General features: G+C 34.8%; 1 protein-coding gene across 1 annotated transcript in view; it reads right to left on the minus strand.

Annotated features, from left to right (window-relative positions):
- The window catches only part of LOC130051755 (protein Wnt-9a-like), a 21,123-nt gene extending 7,312 nt beyond the window's left edge, over positions 1-13,811 (minus strand). The window contains exons 1-3 of the mRNA XM_056154342.1: positions 12,603-13,811; positions 8,403-8,680; positions 3,015-3,283 (exon numbers count right to left, since the gene is read on the minus strand). Coding sequence (XP_056010317.1) covers positions 3,015-3,283; positions 8,403-8,680; positions 12,603-12,682 — 627 coding nt within the window. The 5' untranslated portion in view covers positions 12,683-13,811. The remainder of the gene's footprint in view (positions 1-3,014; positions 3,284-8,402; positions 8,681-12,602) is intronic.
- Positions 13,812-14,061: the final 250 nt, after the last annotated feature.

Here is a 14,061-nt window from a genome sequence, read left to right on the forward strand (position 1 = left end):
AGAACCCCTACCCCGGGGACCATGGAATTTCTAACTGTAGTAGAGAACTTTCTGCTCTACCAGGGTACATGACTATGCATTTAGTTTTTCTTACAGATGGGCGGTTGTGCAGAAAAAGTTTTTTTTTAAATTGGTAAATTTTTGACAGATTTTGTCCTGCTTCTAAGGCCCCGAGGGTGCAGGAGTCCTGAAATTTACAATGTATGTATCCCTTGTCCCAAAGATGTTTCATACCATATATGAAAAGAATTGGAATAGTAGTTACAGAGAAGTTAAATATGTTTATTTGTAAACATACAAATGTAATCACAATGACCATTTTGGCCCCACCCTAATACCAAAACCCCTACCCCTAGGACTATGAAATTTTGGTAAACGTCTACTTGTTCCTTGTAAGTATCCATTTACTTTCAATTTAGTACCAATAGCATTAATGAAATGCTATTTAAATGTTTTATACATAAACGCTATATGCTAAATTTGACCTCTACCCTGGGGATCATGAAATTCTCAACTTTAGTAGTGGGCTTCCTGCTACACATGACTATGCATTTAGTTTTCCTGTGGTTGTACAGACGATTTTTTTTAAAACCAGTCAATTTTTGGCAGTTTTTGCCCTGACCCTTAGGTCCAAAGGGTGCAGAAATTCTTAAATTTACAATTTATATCCCCCTTGTCCCAAAGATGCTTCATACCATATTTGAAAAGAATTGGAATGGCAGTTTTCAAGCAGTTAAAAATGTCCAATTGTTAACAAACGACAGACGAGACGACGTACGATGACGGACGAAAATAATAGCAATAGAGTGACTCAGGTGACCTAAAAATAAAACAGTGAAACACTACTTCATTCATTTCAAAGACCGTTAAGACTTATACATAACTCTTTTCTGAATGAAATGTTTTAATAACATATTATCGAAATATGGAGTGCATACATACATACATATAAAACGTGATATATATTGCATGTCAAAATGAAAAAGCGCTTTTACAAAAATTGCTTTTAAAACAACGTATCTCAATTAACATTTTCATTCGAAATGACACAGATTAATGTACATTTAATCCCAACCCTCTTTGAGGCATCAGTGAGTGACATGTTGAACAAGCAAGTCATCCCAAACAGAGTGAGAGGTTTACACCGGCACAACATTATAACTGCAAAAATGTGTAAATAACACGAAATTAATTTAGGTATTTGTCTTGCGAATTTGTAAAACATGGAGTTTAGTTTGTGTAAGCCTTTGGAAGATATTTGAAGGGGCACAATCTTGGGACCTACCGCTACGTACAATAGCAAGTATTGCTATGAACAAGAAGGGGTGGTCTACGTTTTCGACACGCGTACGAAACTTCATTGATAGACGAATTCCATATCCTTGGCAGAAAAATCAAAATCTTGGTTCAAATGAAGTCAAGGCTGCCTACACATTAATCAGTCTATGAGTTATTTGATATCTTTACCAGCCTTTTAATTTTCATGCAATGATAACTTAAATGACCATTAAATGTTTGACAGTGACATAGTAAGATAAGTGTATATGAACAAAAGTAATTGTACGATGACAATGTAAAGTAAGCACATTTCAAGCAAAATAAACTAAAACAAAAAATATAGTGATTTATTAAGACATGGTTGCAAAACTGAAACACTTTGAATGAGAAATGCAATGAAGATTTTTTTCATAGCTGTCTTTATTGTGTTCGGTTTCCTTATGTATATATATTAGCCGATTACAAAAACTTTAGCGATATAAAACCCCAAGGTATCTACCCAACCCCCATCCCCATTTTCAAGGCATTCTGTTGTTAAGGTTAGGCTGCGTCCTCAAAACTAACAGAACGGATTATTGGGAACAATATGGGCTTAGTTCAGGGACAGATGATATTACAGACTGCCAAAAAAAAGAGAGTTTCTATAAACAACCAAACGACTTTCAAATAAACATGGCACCTTTCCTCACTATTTTTATGTGAAAAACTAATAGAGACAAATGATTTTTTTCAGCCCCGCTTTGAGGTGTCTGAACGTTCACCAGCTGGTGACCGCAAGACCGTTTATTTAATTTTTTATACTTTTGTGTGATATCTGACATTCGTATTATATTTCTCGCTCCTAGTTTAAGCTAGCCAAAACATTAGAAAGTACATATGTAAATAGAAAAACAATGTATCCTCGTGCAGGTAATTGAGCATGTGATCTGTAGATAAAGAGTTCATGGAAGTGAGGTAAGTTTGCAGACCTTGCGCCTGTAAAGAAATGAAAGAATTTCACCTCAAATAACTTTTCTGCGTTTATTTTTCTGAACTTCCAGATTACATTCGTGTGAAAATGCTTTGCAACATGATACCAATGTAACACATAGAGTTCAGGGATACCATTTATTTTTAAAATGCAAAAAAATTCAATTAACACGGCTCTCCGTGGCAATACAACAAACCAGGATTTCATAACTGAATGACAAATGTATTCTACGTTATTTATGGGATATGGTAAAATTTGTGGAAATAGTATAGAAAAGCCGACAGTCTTGTTTGCCTTGGCCATATTACACAGTAGATTTCTGGATTTCTTCATAGATACCTTGTAACTCCCGATTCTTGATTAGTGTAGGGGTAAACGGAAAACAAGAGGTTGATCTCAACAACATGATATACACAATTACTGTTGAATGCGATCTTTACTGAATACACATAATTATCTTGTCTTGTCGGTCGGTATTAAGTGGTTTTGATAAGGGGAGTAGCTCTAAAGGATTTTGCTGGTAAATCTCCATGATCAATGTATCTGTGCTGACAAGTTGGTAACTAAGTAAATGATTAGTTTTTGTATGGGGTGCAAAATCATTGATGGAAAACAAGAGTATAGATTTCTGTTCTTAAAGAAAGACAGAACTTTAACGATAATGAATTTTAGTTTTAAAAAACCCACTGTTTACAGTTTGTTGAAGCTGTTTGTTGAATTGTAGTTACACAGACAAATTATTGCTTCCGGGTGTTGAAAAACTTACCTTTATTCCAACACGGCTGTTGTGCTGGTTTACTTTGGCGGTTACGTCTTTGCCACGTGTCTTTGCCCGTCGGAGAAATCGTCTGGTGAATTTGAGAGCGAATTTGATATTATCACCGCATCCTCCCCACTTCCAAGCTTCTACATTATTCAAATGCTTAGATTCATCGCACGTACATCTGTCTATTTGCCCACTCCTACAGCCCCGCGCAAAGGTGTGCACGAGACTTGCAGACGAGACTGCGTACAAGAATGAAGTTTCTCTATAACCTATAAATTGATTAAAAAAATTATGAATATGACATATATGACCGCATCATTAATAAAAATCACCGTAAGATTCTATGCATTTGTAGAATTTTCTTTATTTTAAAGACAAGACACTAGCTGCCGAACCAGATTTTAATGAGGGTGAAGGCTACTAATTACAAGCAAAATGAGTTTTTAAAGAGTTCGTTAATTTGCAACATTCGTATGCATAGTCATTCCACCGGTATTTCGCAGTATATTTCAATTGACTCTCCGAGAATAAACGCGGCTCTTTTTTTTTAATTGTTGTTAGTACCTCACCATCCCAGTATCACCTGTATATTGCTAGTGGGAGGCGACGCGCAGTAATCCAGGAGTAATTAAACCTGTATCCGTGCGCCAATGTAGTGTCATAAAATGCATTAACAATGACTCCGATTAAAGGTGGAACTCCAATTTATGCTAACGACAATTCAATGAGTCTGTAAATTTGAATTAATTCCATCTCCCGACGACCACCCTGAAAAAACTGTGTAGTCTTTGTTCGCGCAGAGTAATGGTGTAGAAATATGGACATAAAATGGCGATTTGGGATTCCATGTTGGACCCTTTATCACCTATGAATCACCGCCTTTAAAGTGTAATGATTGTCTAAACCAAACAATACGATTATCAACCAAAAGTGATAGATACTTTTCGAGGTACATTTGATATCAATATATCTAAAATCGAATAAAGAAATTCTTCGATTGAAAATGATTATTGGTCATTGGGTAAAGAGTCCATTATATGAATTCGTTAAGAAAATTTTACCTCAATCACTTTCATAAAAATTATTATTAAAAGGATGGAATCTTATGTGATTTTCATCGAAGCTCTTGGGAATCTCTTATCGAATCAGCCTCGCCGTTGCATCACCTGGCTGTTCGTCAGCGTTTGTATTCTTTCGTCAAAACTATATTTACAAATGTTTAGAAGTTGAAATATGTGGAGCATTCGTTTTAAATATACAAAAATCTTGAAATGGTATAGATTAGCTTTCTTCACTTCTTTAACCCTTGGGAGAGTGGAGTTGAAGTTTATATATATATATATATATATATATATATATATATATATATATATATATATAATTTCTCAAATCACACCACGAATAAGTATTATGTTACTAATTCAAAAGTTTTAATCATGTTAACTCGTAAACAAAAAATAACTTCGAATTCGAATTAATTACTTCGCAATGAAGGAAGTGGTCAGATTCTACGAGAAGGTTACGGTAAGTTTCTACCCTAATTATATACTGGCAAAAAAAAGAAGAAGTCGGAACTGTTTGCAAATTTGTATTAGAACTTTATACATGTATTTCCATTCGAGACTTTGAGTTCAAGAAATGGTTTGACCTTTGGTAAAATGCGGTTAAAATCCCAGTTCCAATAATGCAATTCAAACCAGGTTAGTTTACTTTTCCCACAATGCATGTCATTTTGATTTTACCTGTAAATTTCGGGACTTGATTATTCAGGTTGTGATAATTATTAACATTAAGGGGTCCGTTGGCCTGTACCGGACATACCTATACCACAATACTGCCGGGAGATGTTTGTCCTCACAACATGAAAAGTCAGGGCAATGACAAATTAGTCTGTATTATCTGTTTGAGTCAGGATGCTGTCTTATGGGATTTGTTTCTTTTAAGAATGAGCACGTTGATTTCTTGTATATTTTCCCCTCAACAAAAGGTTCAGGCAAATGTATAATATACTTTCTTTTTTGAAGTTTTTATGCAAAGAATCAATAGAGGTGAACTTCAATACAACATTGATTGTAATACATAAATTAGGAAAACTATCTGAAAGACAAGAAGGAAAGAAGCCACCTACAGGACAAACATTTTGGAACTTATATTTCCAGTACATACACATACGTATTATCAGACCACTCTCCTCAGTACATACACATACGTATTATCAGACCACTCTCCTCAGTACATACACATACGTATTATCAGACCACTCTCCTCAGTACATACACATACGTATTATCAGACCACTCTCCTCAGTACATACACATACGTATTATCAGACCACTCTCCTCAGTACATACACATACGTATTATCAGACCACTCTCCTCAGTACATATACATACGTATTATCAGACCACTCTCCTCAGTACATACACATACGTATTATCAGACCACTCTCCTCAGTACATACACATACGTATTATCAGACCACTCTCCTCAGTACATACACATACGTATTATCAGACCACTCTCCTCAGTACATACACATACGTATTATCAGACCACTCTCCTCCCACTGATTTGCATTATTAGGGGGGGGGGCTAAAATGGTGAAACTGCTACCACGAAAACAAGAGGTTAGTAGGCCAATGTTTCTCCAAAAACCAACTGTATACAGAAAACCGCTGTTATGTAGAAGAATTCAGAATTCTATTTCATAACATGACGTCTGTCACATGAAAAATGATGTTCTACCAAAATACATTGTAAACTTAAAGAGTAGTTTTCGCCTAAATCACGTGGTCTGTGTTTTGTGTGCGAATAAAGTGAGTGATCGTATAAAAATATGGCGTACAAGGTTTTAGTAATCACCGACACTTTTTTGTAATCATGAATTGCATTTATCCATGTAAATTATAACAAGTTGGACGGTAATTTTTGATGGGTTATTTTATGGTTGTAAGCTTTTTATGCAGCGTTAGGTTATTGCCAAATAATCCCCACCATAAGTCTATAAAATATTATTTATGTGGTTTTCCGTTACTATAACAATCGCCCTGTATTTTTTATGGCAGAAAACAAAATATCAATCAACACTGTAACATATAATCTGCGCTTTGTTCATCAGAGACTCTAATTTCCTGTTTTCCTTCTGATAGGAATTTAATCCTAAAAACCTAGTTTTAATTCCCTGGTAAGGTCAAGTCAATTTTGATGTGTGAGAAAGATTAAACAAATACATAATTGGTAATTTGTGTGACCCAGTTGGGCTTTTGGTACATTAAGGACATACATTAATGACAGTTCCAGAAAGAGCTACTGTGTTTAATTCGAAATGGAGCTATTTAACCAGAATTATAAAATCCTTTCATACTCTGTACATGTAATTGTTATTCTTATAAGAAAACAAAATTATTTTTTCTGTCTCTGAGACATAATTTGTAAAAGTTCTGGACCTTGGCGCAGAGTTCGATAGAAGCCTGCATGCATACATATATTAACCTGCAGTAAATCCATGAAAAATAAAGCATCAAGTTTGAGAGAAATGAGGACCTATGTTAGGCTATTTATACGTTTCAATTTTTTTGGTAAAAGACCAATCTGAGCACAAAATATCAGTCGTAGCGACCTAAGAATGCCCAATAATTTAGCACGGACGATTACCTAATCTGGTAGAATATGGTGTGAAGTGAATGTGTCCCAAGAAATGTCGCCAAGTTCCTGATTTAAATCCGAGTAAATCTCATACTTTGATACATCATGATATTTATCGTTTGAAGTTTGCCTTGTGAGCAAACAACTAAGGCGAGTCGTCTGCTGTCCCAAGATTATCGGGACTCCTTGGGACAAATTTCCCGCTGCTATCGATCATCATTGATTGTAATCTATTACTTTGTGATAGATCACATGCAAAACATTGTTCGATAGTAATGGATGCTTTTTCACCATTTGATAAGTGTTGGACAAGAAATGTTAGCTATCTGATGGGTTTATTACCTGTTTGTGTTTTATGGTCCAACTGGATAATTTTTTGACTCACTCTTTTTCCAGATTTTTAACTAAGGTCTGTACTGAACATACAAAAGACGAAATTTTTACCATTATTATCATCACATTCAAGTGCATTAGGTAATGGATTTTTTTTTTATTCAAATAAGCTTCTTTGAATCCCAACCAACAAGGAAAAGGGAGAAAAAAGACTAAGATATCCTAATCATTAAAACGTAAAGCTTATAAGACTTCTTTTGGGGTGGAGTTCATAGACACAGATGTAACTTGCTTTATATTATTCAAATTTAAACAGATACATAATCAATGCATGTGTCAGTAAGGAGATACCTTTACTTATATTTTTAACGACTTTTTATCAATGTTGGTTGTCAATGAGCTCTTTCATAACGAAAATTGAGTGCCCTTTTTATTGATACATGTATGAAATATAAGAAGTTGTCCATAATACTTGAGTACATCAGTATTTAACTCCAACGATTGCATATCAATCATACCTTATATGTTGTCATTTCAAAGACGACTTGCTAACCACCAATTGACTTATGGGGTTAAACAAATTATCCTCTAACGCAAAAAAAAAGTTTTTAACATTGTGCTTTTTATAGGGATTATTAAATCCATAATGGTATGTTGATAGGCGTTTTCTCTTTATTCTTAACTACAAAGTATTTGGCCCTCTTTCAGTTCAGACTATTGGCAATTGAGCAATGTCAAGGTTATCTATGTCAATGACATGATTTAATTTGAAATGAAAAAAACCGCTTCGTAACAAGTTAGTATTTTAAATGGGGTTGAAGGCTTTTAGTACAGAAAAAATGTCATATCCAATTCTCAATGACTATGTAAATTTAATATTTTATTATACTGTATTTATTACTAATCCGAGTAAAACCTGAAAATAAATAAACAATTTATTTAAAGACATTTAATTAAGTTTCTTCTAAATGACTTTGTAAATTTAATATTCTATTATACTGTATATGAGTTTATTTAAAGACATTTAATTAAGTTTCTTCATATTAGTGTGAGTTGCATTATCGTTCTGTTTTAAAATATGTCAAGAAAACGGTGCTGCTGTAAAAAAAAAAAAAAAAAAAAAAAAAAAAAATCCCCGTAACAAGTGTCGTGTTTTCTTCATTTTTCGTTTCCTGTGTCTATTATGAACTGAAGATTATAAAATGTAAAAGAATTGAGGCTTTTCGCATAACAATCATTCACTTTTGCCAAAATTACTTTTCGCAAAGTCAGTATTTTATTCATTTTGTTGGCTTCAGACAAAATTCCATGCAACTGCACTCATACAAGTGTATGTAAAATAGAGATCCAAAAGAAACCAATATTAACAGCAACATGTTAAACATAAAAAGGTGAAAAGGTTCAAATACCTTTTTTCAATATATTTTGTCTGTAGGGCTCTTCAACAGAGCAATTCCATCTCTCATTCTGAAATTGGTACTGACATTCAAGAACGGAAGTCTGAATAGCTTCCATCAACGCTTGCGCAGTCCCTCGTCCTCTACGACACATTTTCTTTTGTTTCCGATAGAGCTTCATCATTTCACATAACTTTGAGGGAGAAAAAGTTCGAGAGACTCCAGAGTTGCGATTGTCTCGGAATGCTGGGTGATCCAGAGTTAGGGTTAACACTTCAGTCGATGTTAACCTGAAAACCAAACGTTTAAACTCTTATTAATAAACAGATAAGTCCCATTTGATTAAGTGACTGCGACCAATATACATCAACACACAAAAATACACCCCCAACTCTGATTTTACATTGTACCCGTTTTATACATGTAGCAATTAGACTTTGTAATCTTTGACTTGCAAATCGTGTTCTATGAAAGGATTCAAATGATACTCTGCTCTTGATTATGGTGGCAAATGCTCTAGAAAATACTAGAATAGTTTTACTAAAAACCTTAAACATATGAGAATAGAGTCTTACATATAGTTATGGTAGAGTGATTTCACATGAAGCTGAAGGACACAGTGTGTGTGCGCGCGCGTGTGTATGTGTGTTAGTCATTGAAAAACAGATATGCAAATAATAGAAATATGAAGCTGACATGACAACAACTGCTTTGTAAGATATGCTAGCAATCGAAGTTGCATGGCATGAAAAATTATTAAGATTTGTTCAAAAGACAGCAGATTTTATTTTCAAATTTCAACATGTTTAATGTTACCTTTAATTGTTTTGCTATACTGATATTAAGAAATCATTTGCTGAAAAGATGCAATATGACTTTTTATTTTTATTTTTTTTTAAATCTTTTTTTTTTTTAGTTTTAGAATAATGCATCTTCAAATGCAATTTACCGCGGAATTCAACTATGAAAATAATCTGTTTCGTATAGGGTTGTCCGATATCTTCATCTATTATAAGGAATTAAACATGAAGTCCACAGACTTGTCAAATTTGTCAAAATGCAGATTAGAAACAAAAAGATCCAAGGTCACTGGAAGACAATGACCGAATTGAGTCCTAAGTGTCGGAAATCAAACAAGATGAATTTCAAAAACTGGGTTTCCTATACACATGTACAACTCCATTGATCGCAACTGAAACAATAGACTTACAAAGGAATTACAACCACTTTGGACATAGTAATTAATCTCAGAATATATCGATGGTAAACCGCACATTTATTAATGGTCATGTAGTTCATTGAAAAGATTTGTATTCTGAACAAGAAATAAGTATTAACGGAAACTTAAATAGTTCTGTCAAATGGTTGTTCACCATCATTTGGTCAACTTTGTGGCTCTAAAGTCTCGTAAATTACAGGAAATCAACAAGTCGACCATAATCACTTTAGTAAAATGAAAGTTGTGTTTATATCTAGTTTAAATTTGTGTCATCAGTTAACAGCCCCTATTTTATTACTGTAAACTTTCATCACTTCAATAATAACCGTGTTGTAATCGGTAGTGAGAGAGTAGCTGTTTATTCTAACAACATAGCGACTGTGACGCAAAACATACACTATATAATAGTTATAGGGATTGGGACAAATTGGAGATGTACCTGGAGCTCCTTCGACTCGAAAAAGACATTACTTTTCACGCACACGCAGGTACACACACACACACACACACACACACACACACTGATTTTAAAAAAAGCTTCATCAAAAATTTCTATAGGTCGAAAAGATGGGCAAACAAATGATCTAGGAATAACACTTTATAATCAGTCACTTCCGGTGTCCCTGTAGTATCACTTTATTTTCATTTTAAAAAGATTGACTTTGCTAAAGCATTTTGCGTCGGTGGATGCATATATATAGACCGGGTCGTCAATTAACTGCAAGGGAGTCTTAATTAGCTACCAGGTGACTAGACCTGGGGGTTACAATACGTGTGGGATGCAACCATTATCTCCCCTTTGTTTAACCTCCACCAAAAGAAAATGCAATCGTGAATCATGTATAGCGAGTGATGAGATCACTATACGGCTTTTTAAATAGCAAACTGTACATCGTCATTTATTGCTGATAGGCAAAGGAAGCTCACTAGATTTGTGTCGAAAAGTCTTGTTTATTTCAAAATGCTGTTTTAAGAACGAAGGGTGTGAATTTTGATTAGTTTGTTCCCTGTGAAGCTATCAGATAGTTTGTGTATCATCGATTTAATTACTATACGAAAAGTGAAGTTTATAGTTTTGCATCATTCTAAATGATCTTGCAATGAAATCATATAGGTACGAGGCAGATTTAATTAATGGTATAAATAAATCCAGGCTGATTAAAACATTTACATAAAATTATGCATTCAGATTCAATCAACAAAGACATGTGTTGTTCATTGCAATTTTATGCACCGGAAATTAATCGAAATTTGAGAGTCGATTGCGAAAATTTACAAAATACATCGAACTGCAGGATGTTGTGTTTAATCAAAGAAATTTGCAGCAAACTGTCTGAAACCAGCATTAACATTATCGCTTAGATTCAGTGGGTAAAGGCCGATTCTTGTGATAAATGTGGAATTGGCAACTGCAAGAAAGTATGTTGGCTTTGAGTATTTCGCTTTGGCTCTATAACTGCCATGATGTATCAGCGGTAGGACCACGAGAATATGGTGAAACGCGGCGAGGATTGTGTTAGTGGAAAGCCTGATCTGAGCATTCAATGACATTCTCCATGCTGTTAGCACTTGCGTAAAGAAGATATTAGAGAATACATATTGTCCATTCATCTCCAACTCAAAGAAAATCTGCCTCTCGTATTCAAAGAGACTTGACGTTCTTTCTCAATATTGATAAAGTCAAGATCGCATCTTAATGGACCCACCTTTATTTTAAGGATCAACTCTTTAGAAGTTCGAGCCTGATGAACAGTTGTACAATAATTCTTTGACGTATTTTCTTCTTATTGCCATGCACTTCATTGCAACCCCCTTTTTCTGTGTTATGGTTATGTGTAATTACGGTTTATCTGTTATTTGATAGCCGATAATTGGCGAAGAACAACCACGATGATCGGAAGCTTAGAACATCAGGGCCGTAAGTAGGGTTCTAAATCAGGGGAGGCAGGGGATTGGGGGCCGCCGATTGACTTTACGACTGAAAATGACACTTTTTAAATCCCAATTTATCATGTTTGTGTTTCATTTGTACTATGTAAAGAATCGTAATATGGTGTCAAAGACAAAGGTGCTTGTCTTCATTTTAAACATATATCCTATAATATAACATTTATATAATTTTATTTTCTTTTTTGCCAAAAAATCAGACGAGGCAGTTGCCTCGTCTGCCTCATCGGCAGTTACGGCCCTGAACATGGTCTTCTAAAGGAGAAAAATCATTACACGCGCAGTTGTTTTACTAAGCAAGCACTATTGAAGAAACTGTTATTAAAATATTAAACCAGATTTAAAAGCATTTTTTCTGGAACCTCTTTCCCTTGTATCACTGCGAAATAACTTGTAAAATCGCAGATAAGGATAATGGTGACCTCAAAATGATTTTTTATAAATGCACTCTCTATTGTGTGTATAGTACTTAACACAGGCGGGGTACGACTAAACTGAGAAACCCGAGCACTCTGATTAAGATATTTTTCCAATTGATCTGAAAATAGTCTATCTCTGTCGCGTTAAATCTTCTAATACTAATGAGATAATTGAGTCTACACACGACTGTTAGCAATTTTGTTCCATTTAATTGAAAGTTTCGGTGCAGTGTTTCTTTTCTGATAAAATAAGTATTTTTATATTGATGAGCAATAAAACACAGTAAAGGATATTTTTATTGCTAAATCACGTTAAAATCTAATTTCCATAATAATTATCCAATCATTTGCCTAATTAAGAACTAATTTTGTTTAAGAGCAATATCTCGTTGACTGTAATTGTGCTAGAGAAAATTCGAGATGCGTTGAAACGCTTCCACGTGATTTTTCATCTTGGCATGAGCCGGTTGTTTCACGATACACATGTTCTTATGAATAACAGTATCTTGCCGAGTCAAAAAGAGGCCATTCATGTTTAATTCAATATAATTTCTTTTTAAAATTCCATAGATTATTTAATTTTGGCTTACAAATTTCACAATATTAAGAAAAAATTAAGAAACTTACCCAAAGTAAGCAGCGGATGAGGAAATTCCAAAGAGTACAAAACTGATGATCCCTAAAGTTATGGGCTTAAAATTTGGCATTTTTCACATGCATGCATCTTTTTTCGAAGAAAAAGTCCGAATGTTTATTCATATTCCAGGCAATTCCTTTTAACTCCTACTAGAAATTGACTAATTTCGACTTCAACAAATCAGCACCAAGTTTTTTCCCCTTCTTTTAAAGTACTCCGATTAAAATCAGTTGTCCCAAATGAAGAATCACAGTGCAGAATAGAGTGGGAATCCGAAAGTTTCCACACAATTAAAAACCGATGAAATTTTCTCTAGCTAATTATGCAATCATATGACGCGCGACCACTGGTCGAAAAATTATATTTACTGGCTTCGCATCCTGCAGGAATTTTCTAGTGTCACTTGCAGACGATGGGAGTTCTGGAAGGATAGCATGCGCGCCAAAAGGTACAAACACACTGAGAGAAAATTTATGCAGAAGTTTAGCGCATTACTCTCTATAACCTGACGCTCTCCGCACTGGACACCTTCTTCGATTGCTCATAGATAAAAACAGAGGTGTTGTGTACTGACTGTATACTTCTGTACACTTTTGTATTACGACGTCAGTTACAGTGCCATTGTCGTTTGGCGAATTTCTTAACTAGGAATCAACATATATCGTTTTAACAAGTCGTCAGTTTGAATTTGAAGGAATAGGCATTTTTCGTAATCCCCAACGTGTTTTCATTTATGTATCACCATTATCTATGTGGCTTGCGCACTTGTTACGTATACATGGCTTTCCTCCGGCAATAACCATATGACTGACACATAGATTGTAAACGATGTACGAGAAAATATTCGTGATTCCTTTGCTAAATAACGCCCCTTCAAATATATTGCAAATTAGAAAGAAAAAATTTGATCACTTTTTACTTGTTTTTGACCTCCTATCCTCGTATGACAAACTGCCCAGCGGGACAGACTCGGTAAAGGGGTAATTCCTCCGATTTTACATGAAAAATAATCCGCTTTTCGTGACAGATATCGAAACACTTTAATCCACAAATCAACTATAGAAGAGATTAATAGTTCCGCGATGTAGCGAATTCAATTCCAAAAAATTCGAAATAGAGTTGGTCGCACACTGGGACAAAGTAAAGGAACAACCCCTGTGATAGCCTTTTGAAGACAATGCGAGGACAGTTTAGAAAGCTATGATATGTTTAAGGGGAGATAACCGCATTATGTCATGCAGATAGTGTCCCCACACCGCCTCCTTTGACCGCGTAGTGATGTATGTTCTGACCCGTCATTAATTTCTGTTTAGATGCTAAATTCCACACTGATCAATACACAATACGGCAATTCATTTACTTTTCTCATCGCCAAATCCTCCCGCATTCAACATGAATTTGTCATTAAATAGAGATCATGGAGTCTCAACCTGCTCTTGTTCTCCTGGG

Source organism: Ostrea edulis, chromosome 2 (assembly GCF_947568905.1).
Source record: "Ostrea edulis chromosome 2, xbOstEdul1.1, whole genome shotgun sequence".
Taxonomy (NCBI): domain Eukaryota; kingdom Metazoa; phylum Mollusca; class Bivalvia; order Ostreida; family Ostreidae; genus Ostrea; species Ostrea edulis.